At 33.8% G+C, this 22,834-nt stretch overlaps 1 protein-coding gene across 5 annotated transcripts in view; it reads right to left on the bottom strand.

Moving 5' to 3' along the window:
- Positions 1–1,844: 1,844 nt before the first annotated feature.
- RICTOR (RPTOR independent companion of MTOR complex 2) overlaps positions 1,845–22,834 on the bottom strand; it is a 105,118-nt gene continuing 84,128 nt past the window's right edge. For 4 of the 5 annotated variants that reach the window (XM_037529954.2, XM_054688208.1, XM_037529957.2 and 1 more), the window contains 12 exons: positions 22,643–22,735; positions 22,023–22,129; positions 21,244–21,473; positions 19,345–20,353; positions 18,991–19,062; positions 12,595–12,772; positions 11,715–11,799; positions 10,965–11,198; positions 6,116–6,271; positions 5,662–5,785; positions 4,272–4,410; positions 1,845–4,153 (listed from right to left, as the gene is read on the bottom strand). In XM_037529954.2, the coding sequence (XP_037385851.1) occupies positions 4,079–4,153; positions 4,272–4,410; positions 5,662–5,785; positions 6,116–6,271; positions 10,965–11,198; positions 11,715–11,799; positions 12,595–12,772; positions 18,991–19,062; positions 19,345–20,353; positions 21,244–21,473; positions 22,023–22,129; positions 22,643–22,735 (2,502 nt within the window). In that variant the 3' untranslated portion in view covers positions 1,845–4,078. The remainder of the gene's footprint in view (positions 4,154–4,271; positions 4,411–5,661; positions 5,786–6,115; positions 6,272–10,964; positions 11,199–11,714; positions 11,800–12,594; positions 12,773–18,990; positions 19,063–19,344; positions 20,354–21,243; positions 21,474–22,022; positions 22,130–22,642; positions 22,736–22,834) is intronic. The other variant, XM_037529955.1, reaches the window with a different exon arrangement.

The raw sequence follows: 22,834 nt of genomic DNA, 5'->3' as shown, positions 1-22,834 counted from the left end.
AGTGACTTACAAACACCAGAACCTCCAAGTATGTAGCAGCGTATTACTAAATTAAAAAAAGAAAATCATGTGGTTAGGGAGCATTAAGTCTGAGATTTTTTTTTTTCCCACAGTCCCTTACCACTTTCCAAACTAATTTACACCATTTCTTTTACAATGCAGCTTTAGGATTTCTGACAGGCCAGTAATGGAATATTTTTCAATTACTATCTATGAAAATTTTTTATCACCCCCACCCACCCTAAGACTTTGCATTTTGTGCTAGCTCAACCTACTTAGTGGCAAAAGTACAAGGTATACTTTTTTGGCATAAATTATATCTTTCAAATTAAATATTTTATAAAGAAAGTCAAACAAAATGTGCAATTTATGCATGCTGTGGCACAGCTATCAACCTCCATTACAAAAAATACTCTAAATGGGGAAAAACTCACATTCTGTGTGAGTCATTAAAAACTAGTATGAATGAAAAATACCCTGGGAACCTGGAACTAAAATAAAGAGTGCCTCTAGAAAGATTCTCACAGATTTCAATATTGTTTGATAAGCTTTACTATTAATTTCACTGGTATGCTCTTAAAACTCTCACTGTAGTGATACTTTTGAAATTAAGCTGGTAATAATGTATTTCCTGAATTGGGAGACAAGAGAGACCTTTTCCAGCTTATATTTTAGAAAATCTGAAATGTCCTTTTATTCCAACAGTTCATCTTACAAAACTAATTCCATTAAGTCTATCTTTTCTTCTTTCCCATGTTTCAATGAACTATGAATTTGAGACAAAACTGGAAGCACAGGACCAAAAGGGAAAAACCTTACTTGCAACGGAAATTTCCCAACTTAGTTTACAAATCTCATCTCATAAAAAATTGGCACCTCATTCTTACTATGCAAAAATAACTGCAGTTACAATTTGGATGATAAGCTATTTGATTGGTTTTTATTGCTTCATGATCTGTGCTTTAATGTGGGGATAAAAGTTATCCTCTCAACAGAATGAAAAAAATTTGTAATGTAAATAGCAGCAGACAAATCTAAATAAGCACTGACACTGCATTGTACACTTTGCCAATGTAACATGTGCTGAAAAACTCAGTTCTAATCATCTCAAGCTCTGGATAAAAGAGCTAGAAACTGTTTATAGCCACCATTACAAAAGGATTTGTATAAATTATGTTGTTAAGAGTTAAGAGTGTAATAAGGAACGTACCTCCAATGAGCCTCTCTTAATGTCAACTGTCTTATAGAATTGTCCTTATGCTATCAATGTTTATTAGAAATTTTTTTTATTAAAGAGGTCTTTTTCTCCCCTCAAATCTACCTAAGCATAAACAAAAAATAAAAGTATTTAAGAAATTTTGGACCATATTTCATAATACTAAATTTCTAATTTCCTTATTTTTACTTAGTATGTGAAGCTGAAATCTGTTCTTGAAAAAAATTTGTTAGAAATGACAATTTACAATTAGAAATTCACAATTTGCAACCAGCACAACTGCCTGAATTCCTCCAAATTATTTATTAATTACCAATAGTACAAATTTTTATGGACTAAGATTAATTCTAAAATCTTGATATTATTTTGGTATTCTATATCCGGTAGTATCTATTATTTATAGGTGATTTTTTTCAATTATTTTTATTACCACTGACACCATCCCTAATCTTTTCTGCTATGTTTTTAAACACCTATATTAATCACTTGGCACTGCATGTGAGCATTTTTCATCACAAAAGTCTACTTTTATATAAACAAGTACTTAAAGAAAACGTATTAGACCTGTCAGTAAAACATGGAAAAACCAAATAGCACTATAAATTTAAGTACAGACATTTTTCCCTAAAGTTTACTGATAACCACAAAGCTCTGAATGTCTCCCCAAACTAAGTGCTATAGGCAAATATTATGATGTATACACACATGTCTTTTAAGTAATAGGCAAAAAAACTATTCAGGCTAATAGTAACAAAGACTTCATTTCAAAATGGATGACTGAGGTGGGGTCCAGGTATGGGGATGGTTGTGTGTGACTAAAAAAAAAAAAAAAATTACTGTTAACTTTTGAGATATTAAACCACAGATTTTATATTCTATATTAACTGAGGTAGTGTTTAAAATGAATGTCTAAAATATGTTAATCCCATTATGAATAAGATTACTACATTACCTCCTTTGGAGTTTTTAACCACTATTTGGTCTACTATCTCTGACATTTGGTTCTCTGGAAGGTAGATTAATCATCTAAGACCAGAGACCAAGGTGACAAACAACGTTCTTGAAAGTACTGCTGACATTTAAATAAACACTTGTGTTCAGTAATAAATTAAAGTTAAAAAAGTATTTGCTATATCTTCAATTGAATTTTATGAGAGAAAATCTGAAGAACCACTTTCAACATAAGCAGCAGCTTAGAGCCCTTATCTGCTTTGTTATAATGTAAGTTGCTACACAGTGCACATAAGAACAATTCACTGAAGTGCAGTCAAAAGAGGTGTTATGAAGTGAGATGAAATGCTTCATCCCAATTGGAACTTTCAGTGCTAGTAAATTAAAAAAAAAAAAATCTCTGTGAGTTCTGTTTTCTAGTTCACAGGGTTCTTTACAGAGATCTCAAAGAACAAATCCACTTTAAAAAGAATAACATGGGAAAACATTAATCAATGCACTATGACTGTGTCAAAGCTGATGTGTAATTGTAAAAATGGTATACACGAATGAGTTTAAAAAGGGTCCTAATCAGTCCAGCTGGATTTTTTCCTATTTATATATAGACCTCAAAAGATAATCCTTTCATTTACAAACATTCTAGTGATGATGGCCATGCTACTTTTATATACAAATTTGCATATATGTTTAATTTCTGCAAAGATTTCCAAATATCTTTAGACATACACAAATTAAACAAACAAAACCTTGCCCTCATCAGCTTAACAACTTCACAAATGTGATAAAGGCAACTACTGTACTCATAAACTCACCTATCACTGCATTTAGTTTGTGCAAAACATGAACACTGATATAAAAACTAAATTACTGCTACTTTAAAATTTGGTATTTAAGGCTTTTCACTACAATTTTTAATCATAATAATAAGTTTCTCTAATGATTTTTAAAAAAGGAAATATGGCTCTTCTTTTCCCATGGAATGTGTAAATTGTAGGCAACCTTATCTTTCCCTCAGGAGTTCCAAAGTGTTACTTATTTAATGCTTTCTTTTGCTTTAGGTCTAAATAGTGCTTGTTCAAGTTCCTGTTTAAAATGATGATATGGGAAATTGATGAAAATAGAGGTCAACTGAAAATATATGCATTCCATACAGAGAAATACTTTGAATTATAAAATGATTTTCTGATTTTAATCAGGTACTGTAGTGAAAAACCTTAATTGGTTCAAATAGCCTAAAACAACACATTGCAACAAAACTGAAGAGATGGAAAACAACTAAGAAACTTTATGCAAATCTAGTAACAAAAAATAACTTATAAGTCCCGAGTTGTTGAGGCTCTTCTTTGCTTTGAGGTTATAAACCTCTGAAGTAGTGTTACAAACATTAAGAAAAACGTGGAAGGGCCTAGATCCCCCTCTAATACCAGCAGTTACAGCACACTCCATTGTGGTAACAGGATGTGGCCTCAGAGACACTGATTCCTGGTTTCCAAGAATTAGTTAATAAACAAGGCATCTTTATATTCACCCTAAAAAAGGGAATTCAGAAATAACTAGCGTGGTTGCTTCTGCATATCCTATTACTGTTCCACTGTAATTATGCATTTAAAATGAAAAAAAAAACAGAAAACCTGTCCAGGTATTCAGTGCTTGGCTCTTGCATACAATGGTAACTAAAACTCTTAAAACTGTGGTAATGAACAATGAAGCCCCAAAAGGGTTCAGTGGGGTACAGAGGAAGTCGTTTTGGTTAGAGAAGTCTGCAGTTCCAACTGCTTATGTACCAGTAATTGCTGGAACTGTGTACAGAAGATACTCCTGTATTTGCTGCCCCAGTCAGCATTTTCTGAGGCTTTTAGGAAATCCACAAATATGAATATAGTATATTTCTATTAAATCATAAATATGAGGTCAGGATTCAGCAGATGTATCAACTATAGGTTGCTTTGGTGGTGTTGCCAACACAGCCTCTGCTTCTTCATGCATCTAGGAAAGAAGCAGTAAATTGTTAATAACTTACTAGTGTGTACACAGTATAATTTGTTTCAAGTGAAACACAAAATTATCCTTAAGGGATAAATTTCAGAAGAACAATCTTGCTTACTTGTAAAAACTGTACATCTTGAAATAATTCTTGTATGAACCTCCGACAGGGAAGTCTAAACGTGCAGTGTGACAGCAAATGGGAAACCTCAGAGTAAAGGCATATATCATCAAACGTTTGAGGATACTTCTCCTTAATTCTAAAATGAAAGGAAAAAAAAAAAAAGAGTATGTTGTGATAAAAATTGTAATAACAACTGACCTATTTTTTCTCCAAAGTATCAATTCTTAAGGCAGGTTTCTTTCCCTCCAGATACTGATATGGCGTAACTGGGGTGATAGTGTAAGAATTCACATTATTAAATATTCATGCCTCATACTTAAGATATTTTAACTTTTGGGTTCCCTTTTAACATGACCAAAATCAAAATGCTTCTTGGGAGGTAGAACTATCTTTTTCACAAGCATAAGCAATTGCAAAATCAAAATTTATCAGTTGACAATGATGCAAACATTCCCAAAATTAAGTTTTAAAGTAGAAGTTAGTTTTTAAACTTAGACTAAAGTTATTGATACCCTAGACTGGACTGCCTCACTTCATCTTTCACCCTTCAAACAATAGATTTCAGCGAGGAAAGCATAGTATTACAGAATCAGTGGGATATGGTGGGGTAATACACAAATAAATACCCATTATTCCTGGAGTTTCTGATCAGGAGGTATGCAGTAGGACCCTGTATCTCTGTTATAACTTTTTTAAAACCTTACAGGAAACTGAGGCACACTTCTTCTGAGAACCACTGCTCTATGTATAGTACAAATCAAAGATGTTAAAGATTCAGTCTGAATTTTGTTATAATTGAGAAAAATAAAAATAGTATAATTTTAATGAGAAAGAATGAGAAAAGGGTAAAATTAAACCAAGAAAATACCACTTGCTTTAGATAAGTCAATGTTTCCCAAATTTTTTAGTTTCATGAATCCTCCCCTTTCTTAGAAGTTATTAAGGACACCAAAAAAGCTTAATTTTTGTGGGTTACAGCTATTGGTAATTACCACATTAGAAATTTAAATTTAGAAAATTACAAGATATTTATTGTTCATTAAAAAGATAAGCCCTACTATATGCTAACATAAATACATAAATTTTAATGAAAAGATGTTATTTTCCAAAATAATAAAAGTGAGAAGAGTAATATTTGTTTATATTTTTGCAGATCTCTTTGACTCTCGCTTACTAGAAGACAGCTAGATTCACATGTCTGCTTCAGCATTCAATCTGTTACCCATGTTATTTTGGTTGGAAGTATATGGAGACGATCTAGAGTCACACACTATGCCATGTACTTGAGAACGACTGATGCAAGCTGGTCTAACTTCTGGGTATTTCAAGTTATCTTTTTCACTATAAAAATCAGACCAAATAATACTCATGCTCATAGTTTACTTACGTTAAAAGTCCAGTTTCATGACATTTAGTTGAAACTGAACTACTTAAATTAATGACTAATCTCAGAACTTCTTTTCGAAGGAGTATACGGCACATTGGTGTATCATCTGGAATTGTTTTAACACCTGAAAAGGATTAAAATAATTTATTTATTATTACATAGAAAAATAATTATTAACTCATGGGATTTGTTTTTAAAGTTTACCTAAGGATCTAAGACTGAGATAAACTGTACATGATCTACCCATCATTTGGGGAGCAAAAGTCTAATGAAAGCAGATCGCTAAGGAGTATACACACCAGTGGCTGATATAGGTGCAAGTGCTGGCTTAATTGACCTCACTAAAAGTGGCTTATCATAGTTTTGAGACAACTTTAACATTATTTATCAACAACAATAACAAAACTAGCACATTCTTTATAAAGAATGCTTGGATTTGAATCTGAAAACTTACCTAGTAGCAATTCTGTGCTTTTGGTGCTACTGGCTGAGCCTTCTTGAGACACTCCATCACTGCATCCAGAAATTCCTGAAAACTTAGAGGGAACCACTTCTAAAGGATTATGGATAGTCTGTTCACACCAATCAGAATATGGAATGTCTTGAAGGTCTGAAAAAAACATTATTTCAATTAAAGTAATATAATGTCTTAATTTCTGTGCTGGTATTTATACTATAATGAAGATGATTCCTTGTAAATTTCTTTCCACTTTTCAAGTTATTTTCCATGAAGATTTTCAAAATAAATAGAGTGCTCAGATACTGAAATTTGTTAAATTATACAGACACTTACACAGAAACTTTGCTATTACAAAATAATATGAATATTTGAGAACTAAAAAAATTTAAATAAAGATGTAGAGCAGACAAAAAGTGAAGACACCTTAGTAAATACACACTGAAGACACCTTATTGAATCTACCTCCCAGTGTTCCTACCCCCAAACTTAATATACCTCTTTATAGGAAAATATGGTTAAAAGTTTGAGACATATATATATATATTTATATACACACATACATATGTAAACACTCACACACACACACATATAATTTCAGATTTTTGCTATTTTAAATTTGTCTTTCATGTTCTTTAGGTGTTTAAGTAGATCTATACTATAGGCATTATTTTATGACTTGCTTTTCTCATTTAATAATCACCAATAGAAGAATAACCAATAGAAGTTGATTCCTTAAATTTATTAATTTATTAAATTTACTATAGTACCTATGCATTACTGAAGTACTTCCTGGGTGGGATTTTAAAGCTAACCAAACATCTTAGTGTTACCAAAAATGACAAATTTTTGATTTTAAGTTTTTCTGAGCATTTAAATTAAATGATTAGAGCCAATGGAAATCAAGAAGTCTTTGTTTATCCTTTCAGGCAATGATACTGGGCAACCTATTCCATACAATGTTGGTATTACAAGAAATACTGGAAGTTAGTTATAAAGATTCAGAGACAGGAGACACACACACAGCTGGTAGGTAAGACCTGTGGAGCCGTCTACTACTCTTTCTACTACAGCATATTGTCAGAATAGAGGAAAAAATGTTTTTAAAAAGTCCAGGAAACTAGGTCAATGTTAACACATACCACCTCCCCCTGTGTTGTTTTCCACATAACAGAAAAATACCACCTCATCTTATCTCTAAGCACTTCCTTAAATTGCTAGTTATACACTACTAATAATGAGCAGAAAGTGCTCTGGTTCCTTGGAAAAGAAGACCTATAATTTAGCATAGTTTTAAATTTTGGTTATTAAGGAAATCAAGTGTCTGCAAGGTACTTAAAAGTAAATATGCTACTTAAATTATACATTTAAAAATAAAACTATTACCAAAAGATTTGCAAAATAGTCAGGTAAGAGATGAATGATATTTCAGACTCAATTGATAAGCTAAACTATCAGAATTTATGAAAACATTATTTCTAAAGTAAACACTTTACTGTGAGTTGACATCTACAGAGCTTACTGAATGCTAATTACATGTTATTAAATATCAAAATACCAAAGGGTATGTATGATTATTCCTATTTAAGACTTAAGCAAACACAAAAAGTAGTAGTCAACAAAATTAGGTAACTAGCCAAGTTCAAATAATTAAATTAAAAAATTAGGCTTTGAGTTTAAGTCTTCTTGAATCCAAGCTCACTGTTCTGTTGTTTACACCAGTGGCCTTCAGTATTGGGAGGCTTAGCATTTGCTGGAATCTTCTTAAAAGTTACCACAAGGGAAAGGTTCAGTGGATGGGGTCTTACTCATCATTCTCCTTATACCCTCATCTGCATACATCTGTTGTGTTACATAGACTTTGATTAAAACACGCATTCTAGGGCCTCCCTGGTGGCGCAAGGGGTTGAGCACAGCACTATGAAGCTGTCCACGGCCTCTGGAGCACGAATTCGATCCCCAGCCAGCCAGGGAGATACCCACATGGTGCAGCACATCTCTCCTGTCTTGCCCACTGCTCCCCTCAGCAGTGTATTTCAGTCAATCCGCCTGTTTGGCTCCCCACTCTGTCTCTGGTGAGTCCTCTCACCCTCCGGCACCTCTGGCCTGTACCCCAGTTCTTGTATGCATATATAAATAAAACTTTTATTAAAAAAACATGCATTCTATAACTAAAATAATTTAAGAAACCATTACTGTGTCTTCAGGGTCTTTCCTTTCTATGTAGTTTCTACATACTCCTCACAGTTATCAAGGGATAACCTAGATCTTCTTGCCCCTATCTTTCACAGTTTTTTTTTTTTTTTCTTTCTTTTTGGTAATGTTCTCTTTCCAGATGGTGTGATCTAAAACACTTGTAAGGTTTTTCTTTCTAGGCTGGTTAACTACACTAGGGAAAATGTGGTGGTATATGTAAACTGGACCCAACAGAAATGTATAATACTAAACTTTAAAGGTCAACACTTTGTCTTACACTCTAGAATCATACAATGCATAAATATTTGGGAAGATGCCAGGGAATAAAATGCTACTAAATATACTATTCTAATAGTCTTTCTTCTGAGTTTTAACATTATTTGAACAATCACTGCCACCACTACCACCAGAATTTCTAGAGAATGAAATCTCTTGTATTTAAGGGTTATGTCTGTATAAAAGGATCATTAAATAGTAAAGGAACGATTTTCAGTCATTTGCCATCAATAAGGTATCCTTTTTTATACACAAAGATATTAATATGGCCTGTGGCAGTGTTTCCCAACTTTACTGTGTACACAAATAACCTGGAAGTCTTATGAAAATGCAGGTTTTGTGGTGGGGGACAGAGCTTGAGATTCTGCATTCTAACAAGTGTTCACATGATGCTGATGCTCCTGATCTACTCACTACACTTAGGGTAGCAAGGGTTCTTGCAGGCTCTTTTCTCTACCTATCTTTCTAGAACCATCTTCTATCTCCTTCCCCCCACCCCTTTCCCATTCAAACAGGTGTCTTTATAGTACCTTCTACTTCTCAAGCTTATGCCATCAAAAGACCAATGCTTATACAGTTCTATCTTTAAACTTTCTAGACTCCTATCTTCCCTCATTAGTTTGTATTCATTCTTTAGACCACAGTTCAATAGTAACTTCTAAAGTCTCTCTCTCTCTCTCTAAGATTTTATTTATTTTTGTGTAGAATTGGGGTGTAGGCCAGAGGTGGGGCGGGGGAGAAGATTCACCAGAGACAGAGTGGGGAGCAGAACAGGCAGACCCACTGAAATACACTGCTAAGGGGGGCATCAGGCAAACAGGAGAGGTCTGATGCATCATGTGGGTTAGCTCCCTGAATCAAAATCTAGCCGTTGCGGTGGGCCTTCATGGTGGTAGTGCTAACCTCTAGGCCACTAGAGAGGCCCCAAGAAGTCTCTTCTTTGACATGCACATTTGGTTATATTTCTTTGCTAACATCAAGTACCTATCCCTTGATGGTACTAGTTACAAAAGCAGTATTATGTTCATATTCCATTGACCAGCCAATCTCCTTCCCCACTGGAATAAGGAAAACTTAAAGCATGCAAAAATAATATCTGTTTATTTTTTTCCTCCTACAATTGTTTTTCCTACCATCTAGTTTAAAGTCTTGATGATTCAGTGATTTTAACAATTATCCTCCCTCCCTTCACAACTCTGAAATGGGTACCAGTAGCATATAATCATTTCCCAATTAAGACTTATTCATCCTCTGCTGCTCCTCAACCTAGCACCTGAAGTAAGTAGGAAACAATACAGCAAAGCTCCATTGTTAAGTATTTCATTATGTATTTGCTGAATGAGTAAATAAAGAAGCAAAACTTGTAGTAACTAAAGCAAAGCAATGTATAGCCTAAATGATTTAAAACAGCACCTTCTTTACTGTGTGTGGTACATTAGAAGAATGCTTCCAAAACTTTTCACTCACAGAAAATGAAAATACTTACACACACTGGGGCCATGGACAAGGCTGTTCAGTGGGAAATGCCGAGTCCAGGGGTTTGTGAAACCCAGACCCCAAAGGCGCTTTGAATCATTGAGGGGATTAATATCTTTGCAAACCCATCTCCTATATCAGAGTGCTGCAACCTATCAGCTGGGAAGTTCTGAATCAGAATAACAAGAAGAAATTTGGAAAAGTGATCCAGAGAACTCTGGTCATCATTAGGTTTTTCTGAGCGTGACAGAGTGGCATTCACCAAGAGAAGGTATCTATGCTAGTATTTTAAACACATCTATACTAATATGAAATTGGTAATACATGTCACTTGTTGAATCATAAAAAAGCTGACTCTGCGTCCACTGCATCACCTTACTCACCAAATACATACTGAGTGCCTAGTATGGAAAGAAGTACACAGCCAGGTATTAGTAATAAAAAGACATATCCTGAAAGAACTTACTAAATAGAAGTGAAAAAAGAAGAACCAAGCAATAATTATCATATGACATCCATGCACAAAGGGCGACAAGTGGAAGGAGTGTCAGTATCTGAGAGTCAGAGAGAGCATCACAAATAAAACACTCTGACACTTAGGATGAGGCTGACTCACTAAACAGATGGTGTTAGTCTCTGTATGAGCAAGGGGAGGAATATGAGGGAAGAGCAGAGAAAACACATTTTTCATGCCTATAATCACCAAAAAGAGCACAAGTTTGTTCAAAAATTTCAAATCAATAATGGTATATATATGCCATCTCCAACAGGGAGATGTTCAGAGACTGAATTAAGGCTGAGATAGTAAGAATGAAGAATGATTAACAGGGCTGGGAGATTAACAGTGACTGGAGCAGATTCAAATTCAAGTAGATTCATCTAGGATTTAATCACTCACCTGAATGACTACATATTGCACTTAGTTGGTTACTGGGCTGGAAACCCAGAATTTCGATACAGACACAATAAAGGCAGTTATCATCTGTATGTTCCTGTAGTCCAGTGTCTTCTGTACTTTCTAAAAACAAAGAAGCATCTGAATGGATTGAATTCATTATTTCTGTAAGACTCATTTGCTGTCGTAGCAGGTGAAAAGAGTTTTTTACAAGACCTCCAGCTCCAGATGGAAGACCTGTACATAAGTAAACATAGGACATAATAAAGATAACATCAATAACAACTCTTTCAGGTATGTTACATTATGACATTTTTAAAAAAGGGAGAAAGGAAGAAAGCCAGCACTCTTTTTATGACTTAAAAATCTAATCCTACTTGAAGGAAGAAAGGATAATATGATTTAAATTACAAAAATATAGTCAGTAGACATATTTATATTATTTTAATATGAGGTTTTAAATACAAAATGGAAAACTAAAATATAATTAAGGCATCATTTCAATTATCTTCAATATTTGCATAAAGTACTAATTCTAAGTCTAAAGTATTTCTGAATCTAGAAGTAATGCTGTGTACTTGTTAAAAAATTCAAGAAGCTTTGAAATTTGTAAGTGATAGTTATATACTTATTAAAATATTACAGTTCATATCAGAGATGATTTACTGAAAAGAAATTTCTTTTTAATTGTTTCTTTTAACAAGAATTTTTAACATAAAGAGAAGCCTCATGAGAACAAAAACCACGAATTACCTCCTGCATCATGGGCAAACACTCTTGTACCTCGATCATCATGCGGAGGTATATTTTTTGTCTGAAAATATGGAATATCTTTTACCTAAATAAAAATATAAGTCATGATAAGTCCTGTTGTAAAAAGTCCACTTGATAAATATAAAATTAGGTGAAAAGAAATTTAAACAGACTTATTATAGCATGTCAACCTATAGCAAAAAGTTCATTGAAAGATAAATTATCAAAAATTGAGAAAACACCAAATAACTCTAAAAACTCTAGTCTTGATCACTTAAAAGGATATTAAAATAACTATTTCAGCTTTTACCTGTAATGTATTTAGACATCTGAAAAAATATACATTCTAATACTCTTTACCATCTAGAAATTTGTAAATTTCATGCAACTAGGTTCACCTTACATGTCTGCTGTCCTTTCCCTGTATGGCATTAACAGGACAGAGGATTTAAAAAAAGAGAGAGAGTCACGGCATACCTCAAATTGACACAATGTTTTATATTAATTATATATCAATTAATCATAAAACAATCAAAGAATCAATCAAATATGACAAAAAGCAAGGCTAGGAATTCACAAAAATTCAATCAAGAATATAATGATGAAAAAAATCAAACAATATCCTGATTTAACATGAAAGGAAAAATGTTCTAGGGATTGAGAAATTAAAAATTAAAGAGTATAGAATGATAGAATGGTTCAGAAAGGCAGAATAATTTTCATCATAAAATTTCTTAAGATGAATCTACCTTAAAAAATCATTTTCACCTGAAATTTAATTTTCACTCTAAATTATAGTTTTCTAGTAAGCAGTTATATAATATGAAAAAAACAAAAACAAAACAGGAAACTAACTCCTAGGAAACAGAATTTATAATACCTGGAATATATCATTGATGTCTACTGGGAGAGCAAGACCAATATAGTCATCTGAGCTACCATATGTTGCACTGGACACCATGGATCTCACTGAGGAGGATCGTTGCAGGGTATTTTGATTTATAGGACTTAATAAATCTTCTTTATCCAATGAAGCATAGCTTAAAGCTTTCATAAACCTATAATATCATAAAAAAAAAACCACCAATGATTACCTTCTTGATTTGTAACATTAATAATATAAAGAAATTATATTTTTATACTTGTATACAAGACCATAAAAGAGCCACTAAAAATACTAAGCAGTGCCAACTACTTACTGAAAATACATAAAAACTTGAAAACATTCAGCTATTACAAATAGATATACAAAAATTCATAGTAATATTGACTGTTGCCAAAACAGTGGTCTCCCTGGGAAAGGTGAAAAGGTGAGCAATTAATATAGCTTTCAATATCTACAAGTAAAAAAAAAAATACTGACTACAAAAGTCAGAAGCATAATCTAGACCGTCTTTACAGTCTCACTTCAGGCCACTAAATTTGCTATCAGAAAACTATACGCATGACTATTAACTTAAATATTACCTAAATTACTCTCTATCACACTACTCAGATTCTACAAGACTATTCAAGGATTAGTGGAAATGGGAGGAGGGGCATTATTGGAATAACTGCTTTCTTCCCAGTCCCTAATTCACCCAGAATAGTTCCATTTTTAACTATTTCACATAGTGCATTTCCATAGATTATGGGAGGAAAAGTGTTTATTTTCTTAAAGAGCAATGTTTAAGAATTTTAAAACCACTAATCTAGTGCAAAATCAACCAGATGTGGCAACTGAAGCCTAGTTACTTCAAATTTCATGAACTTTACTAGATTTATAACAGTAAACAGTTGAGAGGTTGGCCTGGCTGTGTTCTGGATTGACGAAGTTTGCAAAGCTGTTTAATTCCTGGCAGATGAGACATTATCAGATAATTTATGGAACTTTGCCCAAATTCATTCACTCAGTGGCAGGAATAGAGCTCAGAATTAAGAATGCCTACTTTAGTGTTTTTTTCTACTATGGTCCAAGGAACTATCTCGATGAGGTATGATTTTTAAGACTATTACAGTCATTCTACTTTTGAAATTTTACAAAAAACAACTGAATCTTCTCAGTTTGGACTCCAAGCCATTGTTTTAAAGTAAATTTGTGGTTATCTTCCATCATTTTCATTTTTTTCTGAACCTGAACAGGTTAAAATCTGTAAACAACCTAAATGACTAAAAACATATGACTGGATCAAGACAATGGAATAGTACACAATGGACTACTACACAGCAATCAAAAAAGATAAAACTCATGCCATTTGCAGCAACATGGATGGAGCAGGAAGGGATTGTGCTCAGTGAAATAAGTTAGAAGGAAAAAAAAAATATATAGGATGGTTTCACTTAAAGGAGGAATACAGGGAACCAAATGAGAGATCAGAGGGAAAAATGACAAAACTAGGGGCAACCATAAATTGGAGACATTCAGCAGGGAAGGGGAAGGAAAGGGATTAAAACAAGGGCAAGAATAGCACAAGAGACTATGGTGGTGATTTATGGGTGACTTGGTGGTGGGAATTTTATGGGGACTACACCTGAGAGGAGAAATCAAACATTGTACAAAAATGAACAATGATGTAAAACATTTATCTATACATAATAATTAAAAAAAATAGAAACAGATGACTAATGTCAACATATTTTTTTCCTCCACTGAAACCTGTTACATAGTAAGTACTAAGTACAATTTGAAGAATAAACAAAAATTTAACAAGTACAAAATTTTATGATGCCTTCATGTGTCTGTACAAGCTGTTCCAGTTTCTCTTGACTGCTTTTTCTTTTGCCTTCCAAGTTATAAATACCTCTTCATCCTTTATAACGCCAAAAGCTTGGGATTTTAGTCTAGAAATAAAATTTCTAAATACCCTCCTATTCTTGTAGAGACTATAGAAAACAAGATCCTAAGAACCCAAATTGGTTAGGGAATAAGTTATGTGAAGTAGCTGTTTTTTTTTTTTTCCTGGTTTATTCTTATGAATATTTAAGTACTAAATTTTTATCTTATGCTTTAATGAATTTGAATATAAATGTCTACTTCAATGAGACATAATAAACCTAACTGGACAATTCAGAGTTAACAGCACTTTGATTATTGCACTGAGCTGTAAGGTAATGGTATTTCTATTTCTATTGGTGTGCTATATTACTTACTAACCTCTGGCTGATTGCTATCAGGATACTAAGGTCTCTGAATTATCAAATACTTTTATAGCTAAGTTTCCACCTTTGCTGCCAATTTTATTAGCTGTCCTTTTCTGTTACAGTGTGCCTACCAGAAGAAAGTTCTAATTGTTGCTTCTGTAAGTCTCAAAACATGAAGTCTGCATGTAAGTCAGAGGTACTTCCTTTCAATAAATTCATGAACTTAACAGCATCAATTTATACTGGTAGACTGTTGAGACATTTATCTGGTTTTGAGGTTATGAATTACGAGGTAGTCAAAGCTGTTGCATTCCAGATAGGTGAGACATTACTGCATAATGTATGAAATGTTACTAAGGGTCATAATTTATTATCTGCTACCAGGAACCCCTCTAAGTATGCTAGCATTATTCAAGTAAAACTTCTTAAAAACTTCTTAATATTATTAAGAATTTGTTAATATGAGTCAAATGGCACAGCAAAAATTAAAAGAATAATCAGATTATTACAAACAGTTATCTGCAAAGAAGTTAAACAATCTAGAACAGATGAACAAATTCCTAGAACCATACAATCATCAAAAAAAGAAAAAGAATAGATAAAGAAGAAATAGAACACCGATACAGACCAATTAAAACAGTGTAATTGAAACAGTAATCAAAACCCTCCCCCAAAACAAAAGCCCAGAACCAGATGGTTTCACAAGTGAATTCTACCAAACGTTCAAAAATGAACTAGTGCCTATCTTACACAAACTCCTTTAAAAAATTGAGAAAGGAAGAAATGCTACCAAATATGTTTTATGAAACCAACATTACACTAATACCAAAACCAAACAAGGATAATACAAAAAAGAAAACTACAGGCCAATCTCTCTAATGAACAATGATGCAAAAATCCCCAACAAAATCTTAGCCAACAGAATCCAACAATGCATCAAAAAGATAATACACCATGACCAAGTGGGATATATTCATATATTCCAGGGATACAAGGATGGTTCAACATTAAAAATCAATTAATGTAGTCCAACACATCAAAGTAAAGAAAAAATAAAAACCATATGATCATATCAATAGTTGCTGAGAAAGCATTTGAAAAGTTCAACATCCGTTTATGATGAAGAAGGAACACCTTAACATAAAAAAAAGCCACATACAACAAACCCACAGTCACTATTATCCTCAATGGTGAAAAGCTGAAAGTGTTTCTCTTAAGATCTGGAACAAGGCTAGGTTGTCCACTCTCACCACTGCTTTTCTTTTTTTTTTTTTTTTTTTGAAAATTTCCTTTTGGGCAAGTTTTTTTTTTTTTTAAATAGAGGCATGTTTTATTTGTTTGTTTGTTTTTTGTCTATACACGCACTGGGTACAGTCAGAAGCGCCGGAGGGTGAGAGAATTCACCAGAGCCAGAGGGGGGAGCAGAGCAGGCAGAAGGACCGAAGTACACTGCTGAGGGAGGCAGCGGGCGGCAGGAGAGGTCTGCGCGCCATGTGGGACCCTCCTCCCAGTGGCCGGGGAGCAGCCGGGGAATCGAACCGGCGCCGCAGAGGCTGCGGGCTGCTTCGCAACCCAGCGCTCAACCGCTGCGCCACCGGGGAGGCCCTCACCACTGCTTTTCAATATAATACTGGAAGTCCTAGCCAGAGCAATAAGACAAGAGAAAGACATACAAGGAATCCAAATAGGGAAAGAAAAAGTAAAAGTACCACTACTTGCAGATGATATGATAATATACATAGAAAATCCTAAAAACTCCACAGAAAAACTAATCAAAATTATAGGCTAGTTTAGTAAAGTAGCAGGATACAAAATCAACACAAAAATCAGTTGCCTTCCTATATACAAACAATCAATCTGAAGAAAAGGAAATTAAGAAAGCCATCCCTTTTATAATGGAAACCAAGAAAGTCAAATACTTGAGAATAAACCTAACAAAAGAGGTGAAGGACCTATACAAAGAACACTATAAGACACTATTAAAAGAAATAGAAGACATAAAGAAATGGTAAGACAAGAGATCTCTTGCTCATGGATTAGAAGAATTAACATGATCAAAATGGACATCCTACCAAAAGCAATTTACAGATTCAATGCTATTCCAATAAAAATTTTAATGATGTTCTTCAAAGAAGTAGAACAAATATTGATGAAATTCATATGGAACCACAAAATCCTCAAGTAGCCAAAGCTCTCCTGACTAAAAAGGAGGAGAATGGAGGTATCCCACTTCCTGATTTCAAACTATACTACAAAGTCATAATAACTAAAACAGTATGGTACTGGAACAAAAACAGACACACAGACCAATGGAACTGAATAGAAAACCCAGAAATAAACCCACAGAAATAAACCCACTGATTAGACAACTAATCTTTGACAAAGCAGCAAAGAATATACAATGGATCAAGGACAGTTTGTTCAATGAATGGTGCTGGGAAATCTGGATTGCTACTTGCAAAAGAATGAAGCCAGACTACTACCTCACACCATGCACAAAAACCAACTCAAAATGAATAAAAGACCTGAAACCATAAAATATATAAAAGAAAATACAGGCAAAATACTACATGACATACATCTCAGTAACATCTTTAAAGACATATCCCCCAAAGCAAAGAAAGTGAAGGAAAAGATAAACACTGGGATTACATCAAACTAAAGCGCTTCTTATAGCAAAAGAGACACTAACCAAAACAAAGAGACACCCTACTGATTGGGAGAAAGTCTTTGCACACAATACAACTTATAAGGTACTGATCACAAATACCTACGAAGATCTCACACAACTCAACAAAAACAAGCAATACCGTCAAAAAATGGGCAGAAAAGCTAAAAATACACTTTACCCAAGAGGAAATGCAAATGGTCAACAGGTTTATGAAAAAATGTTCAACATCACTTATAATCAGGGAAATCAAAATCAAAATCACAATAAGGTACCTTACACCAGTGAGAATGGCACACATTATAAAAGCAGGCAACAACAAATGTTGGCAAGGATGTAGAGAAAAAGGAACTCTCCTACACTGCTGGTGAGAATGCAAACTGGTCCAACCACTGTGGAAAGCTGTGTGGAGGTTCCTCAAACTACTAAAACTGGAGCTACCCTATGACCCAGCAATTTCACTACTAGGAATCTACCCAAAGGACACTAAAACATTTATTAAAGAAGATACCTGCACTGGTATGTTTATTGCAGCACTATTCACAATAGGTAAGATAAGGAATCAACTCAAATGCCCAAAAATAGAGGACTGGATCAAGAAGATGTGGTATATATACACAATGGAATACTATTCAGCAATCAAAAAAGATAAACTCATGCCATATGCAACAACATGGATGGAGCTTGAAGGGATCATGCTCAGTGAAATAAGCCAGAAGGAAAAAGAAAAATATCAAATGGTTTCACTAACAGAAGGAATACAGGGGACCCAAATAAGGAATCAGGGAAAAAAAAACAATAATAAAACAAAACTAGCAGGCAATCATAAATAAGAGACATTCTGTGAGGGAGGGGGAATAAAAGGGATCAAAACAGGGGAGAGAAGGGCACAAGGAACTATGGTTATGGCTCACAGGTGAATTGGTAGTGGGAATTTTACATGGAATACACAATGATGTAAAAGATATAAATAAAAAAATAAATTACAGTAGTAATTAAAAAAACTAAAAAAAAGAGTCAAATGGATTACCTTAAAGAAATAAGTACCCATAACAATGATGTTAATAATTCTAATTTTTATTAAGTGCTTAATACACTGTCCTAAGTAGTGATTTAAAAAAAACCCAGTTGAATAAATGTAAATGAATATTCTAAACCTAGAAAATTTTTTTGAAACATTTGGCCCAATAACAAAAAAATAGGAACAAAAATTTTTGCAACAATCAAACTTAACACTGCTCATCTTTAAAGGTAAATATCTAAATTGTTTATTTTGAGCAACCTGATATAATATTTAAATATGGCACAGAAATCTCCCAAATGGTCTTGAGTACAGGCAAACTACAGTGCTAAAATTTGAGGTCCAAGTAATTCATTTAATGTTACTTAGGTTCCTACTTATATCACACTACTTGAAACAAATTTCAGTGAGATTTTGAGTTATCTTTAAAAAAAAAAAGCCATTTTTGGAGCCTTAAATTGACCTACCTGAAAAGGTTGTTTGTTATTGTAGGTCTTAAGCTCCTGATTCCCCCGACATGCTTCTTTTTAAAATCGATCCTTGCAGAAGCGAGAAATAAATAAAAAAAAGCTTGTGACTTGTGTGTCCTTGCAAAGTATAAAAGTTTATTTTTAGGGCCTAAAGAAGTTTCTTTTCCCCCCTCGCAGCTGCAAGAATCCATTTCAAATCATATCGGGTAACTAGGAGCTTACAGCCTACCATAGTAAACAATTATATTAGGTCAGTTCTGAGGCTTATGAGATGTAAAACCTGGCTAATGCTTCACATTTTAATCTGTTAAATGCAACCATTATTGTTAATTTTTAAACATGTATGCTCACCTGCTTGGTGTTAACCTGGACTCAAAGCTGTTGGCCTTCATGGTGATGGTATCAGTAAACAATACATCTTTTGCTGGAGATGCCAAAGCTTCCGAATGAGATAAGGATGGATGCATTCTTTGTTGCTGTAATCTTTTCAGTGTAGCGTAGCCAAAGGCATCTCTAGAACTTGTATAACTAAAGTTACAATCTGCTAGACTTTTAATTGTAGCAATAGAGGGTGCTTTAAGGGACTGTGCTCTTCTAGGAAGTGTATGAGAAGAACCTGGAGGCACCAGGGATACTGAGTTTGATTTGGAGAGAGACAGATGGTTAGACTGTGGTGTCAAATAGTGGCTTGTCTTAACAGTTTTAGTACTTACCACAGTACTCATACTTCCACAGTCTGTATCCATAGTCGTAGCATCTACACCTACTGTCTCTCGTGAAGGACTTGAGCTCATTGAACTTATGCCACTTGTTGTAGTGTCTGTATTAAAACTTTGGCTACGTATCTTCATGTGTGAGCTTGTTGAACTTTCTACAACTAATCTCTCTCGGCTTGTGTTTTCTTTGTGATTCTCTGTACCAAGACTCTTAGTGAATTTTAAGTCATTCTCTCCAATACTTGGAGTACTACCAGTATCTTCAATGTGCTTATTCCCAACAAACGAAGTTTCCAATTGTAATGTTTTCTGTACTGTGGATATGGGTGTAAAATCATCACTATGATTAATGTCAACACTGGGCTCCGTAAGTGTTCTGATTCTCCTGTTGGTTGTCTTATTTTCAGATGATGGTTTCCCGCCTTTTGGATCACTGCTACTACGATGTTTTTTATTAGGTAAAGTGAGAGAATTTAAGATACGATTCTTCACAAGTTTACTAGACGCAAAGAAAGGGAATGAATTTTTATCCTTTATAGGTCCAGGTCGATCATAAAATGCTGGTTCTGCATCTTCATTGATGTCAAGGAAAAATGTACTAGTTGAACTGCTGCCAAATCGATCATCCTCCATTATGAACATACCTAAAATTGAATGACTGATTAATAAGAAGCACATAAAAAAGGAAAAACATCATGGTAATTATTACTGACATATTTTAGAAAGATTGTTTTAACAGTCATCTGGGGGGAAAGTATTTCAAAACTTAAGGTTTAAACCACTGAGATACATAAAAAGAACTTCCTTAAGACCCACAGTCCAAGCAGAGTTTTGGATATTCTGTCTCTTAAACTAACATAGGTAAAATCTTAAAGCATAGTTTAACAGGCAGCATTTTTTTTTCTTCTTTAATGATACGTAAAAAGACTACTATATCTCATAATTCATGGCATCTTAGAGCTAGTGAAAAATGGTTTGATAAAAGTTGTACTTTCTTTCTAAGATGAACCATGTCTTAGGTTTTGTGTACTTAATAGCACTTAGGCATGGGGTTTAAAACCATAAACAATTTTCTATTTAAGTGAATTTTGATATTATTTTAACAGCTGCACTACTAAACTAAAAATCAGTGCTTGAATCAAAAGGGGTATCTATTAAATATATTACAGTTCAATAATCTTCATTAGAAAAATGAACATAACTAAATGAACAAAGTAGGCAAATAAACATTTACTAATTAGATTTGTCTTTTCTGACAAGCAAAACCAGGACTCATTCTTCTGGTATCTGGCTTATTATATAACTCCATCAGTAGGATTTTCCAAAGGCTATTTAGAAAGCAAAGGGCGAGAATATAGCAGGTTGGTGGCTATAACCTGTGGTGAAGAGATACACATTCTCCACAAGACTGAAACTATGAAATGATAAACTTTTAAAAGTAAATTAGGAATATAACAAATACATTTAAATTTTTATATTATAAATACAAATGTTAATCTTGACTAATTTTTTATGAACCTGTCATGTTACTCACTTGATGGTGCAGATTCGCTTTCACTATTGTGTCTAGAGCTGGTTGATTCTGAGTTCAAACTTAGGGTGCTTGGGATAGATGAGAGTTCATTACAGAGTTGTTCTACATCATCCGGAACCACTGGCCATAGATGTTTGCGACTGTGCCTTACAGCATCCCAGTTGTGACATTTTAGAATATCACAGCCTTGTTTAGTTTTTGATATGAGCCCAAGCACATATACACAGGTCCTGTACATAAAAGATGTTTTAATGACATAAGTTTATAACTCCAAGCAGAGGTTTCTTAAAGCAAACACAGAACAGTAATCTGCCATATGAATTTTGTTTAAAAGTCACAACAGATTGCTTAGTTTGTACAAACATATATTACAACCAGTTAGGAGCAAATGAGAAGCAATAAATAATATGAGAAGTTTCCTAATAAAAGTTACACTGAAATAATTTTAAAGAACATATGCAATCTTAGGGGAAAAGTATGTATATTATATACATAATGCATATGTGTGTTATATGTGTGATAAATTTAGAATATTTCAGTTACTAGATCACTGTAATATTTGGACACACTACATTTTCACTATATACTTGTACGGTTAACTTCAACATTATAATGATAAAAATTGAGTGATCATAGCAAGTAAGGAATTCCTTAAGATATTTAACTTAATACATTAAAAAATATTTTATTATTAGGATTTTCAGTGACTCCTAAAATACTCTTTCTCACTCTTATTTGTGAACAACAAATTAGAAAGATTTCTGAGTTAAATGACATACCCTCTGATGGAAAGAACCTCACACTGTTTTGCAAGTTTTAGTATATCTGGAATTACATTTTCTTCCTGAAGCAAATTTAGACCCCAATTTGATGAGCCAATATTTCCCTGAAAGAAAAGAAATCACTTATGTCAAATATATCTGAAAGAGTAATTCTTTTAAGACATTTGGAAAGCTATCCAAAACCAAAGAATAACCTCATCTATGAGAGGAAAGAAACGTAAAAAAAAAATCATAGGTTAAGATGCAACCTATGAAGCTATCCGCAGCCACTGTTGCAGAAGTTCGATCCCCGGCTGGAGAGCTGCCCACATGCTGCAGCAGACCTCTCCTGGCTCACCCACTGCTCCCCTCAGCAGTGTATTTCAGTCACTCTGCCACCACTCTGTCTCTGGTGAATCCTCTCCTCCTACTCCCCACACACCTCTGGCCTGTACCCAGTTCTTGCATAAATAAATAAATCATTAAAAAAATATTTAAAAGGACAGGAATAATCTTGCTCTTACAATATTGACCTAAGAACAAGTTTGAAAAATCATTTTTATTTATTTAATGTTAATAGGGTAATTAGAAAAATCTATACATTACAAAGAGCTTATAAAAAAGTGTTTTTTACAAACCAAGGCCCAAAGAGATGCTTTCAGTTTTTTAATTTCTTCCCATTTATCCAAATCTGGTGTACGAACATTGTGACAGAGTTCTGTAATAACATTCTGAAGGGGAAAAAATACCACATAAGTAACAATATATTTTTAACTTATTTTCTTATTGCATCTTAATATGTATTTAAGGTTTACATTTAGTTATTTCTG

Source organism: Talpa occidentalis, unplaced genomic scaffold (assembly GCF_014898055.3).
Source record: "Talpa occidentalis isolate TD23 unplaced genomic scaffold, MPIMG_talOcc4v2.1 talOcc4.6, whole genome shotgun sequence".
Classification (NCBI taxonomy): Eukaryota; Metazoa; Chordata; class Mammalia; order Eulipotyphla; family Talpidae; genus Talpa; species Talpa occidentalis.
The sequence above is the reverse complement of the archived record's forward strand: the minus strand, read 5'-3'. Positions and strand labels throughout refer to the sequence as shown.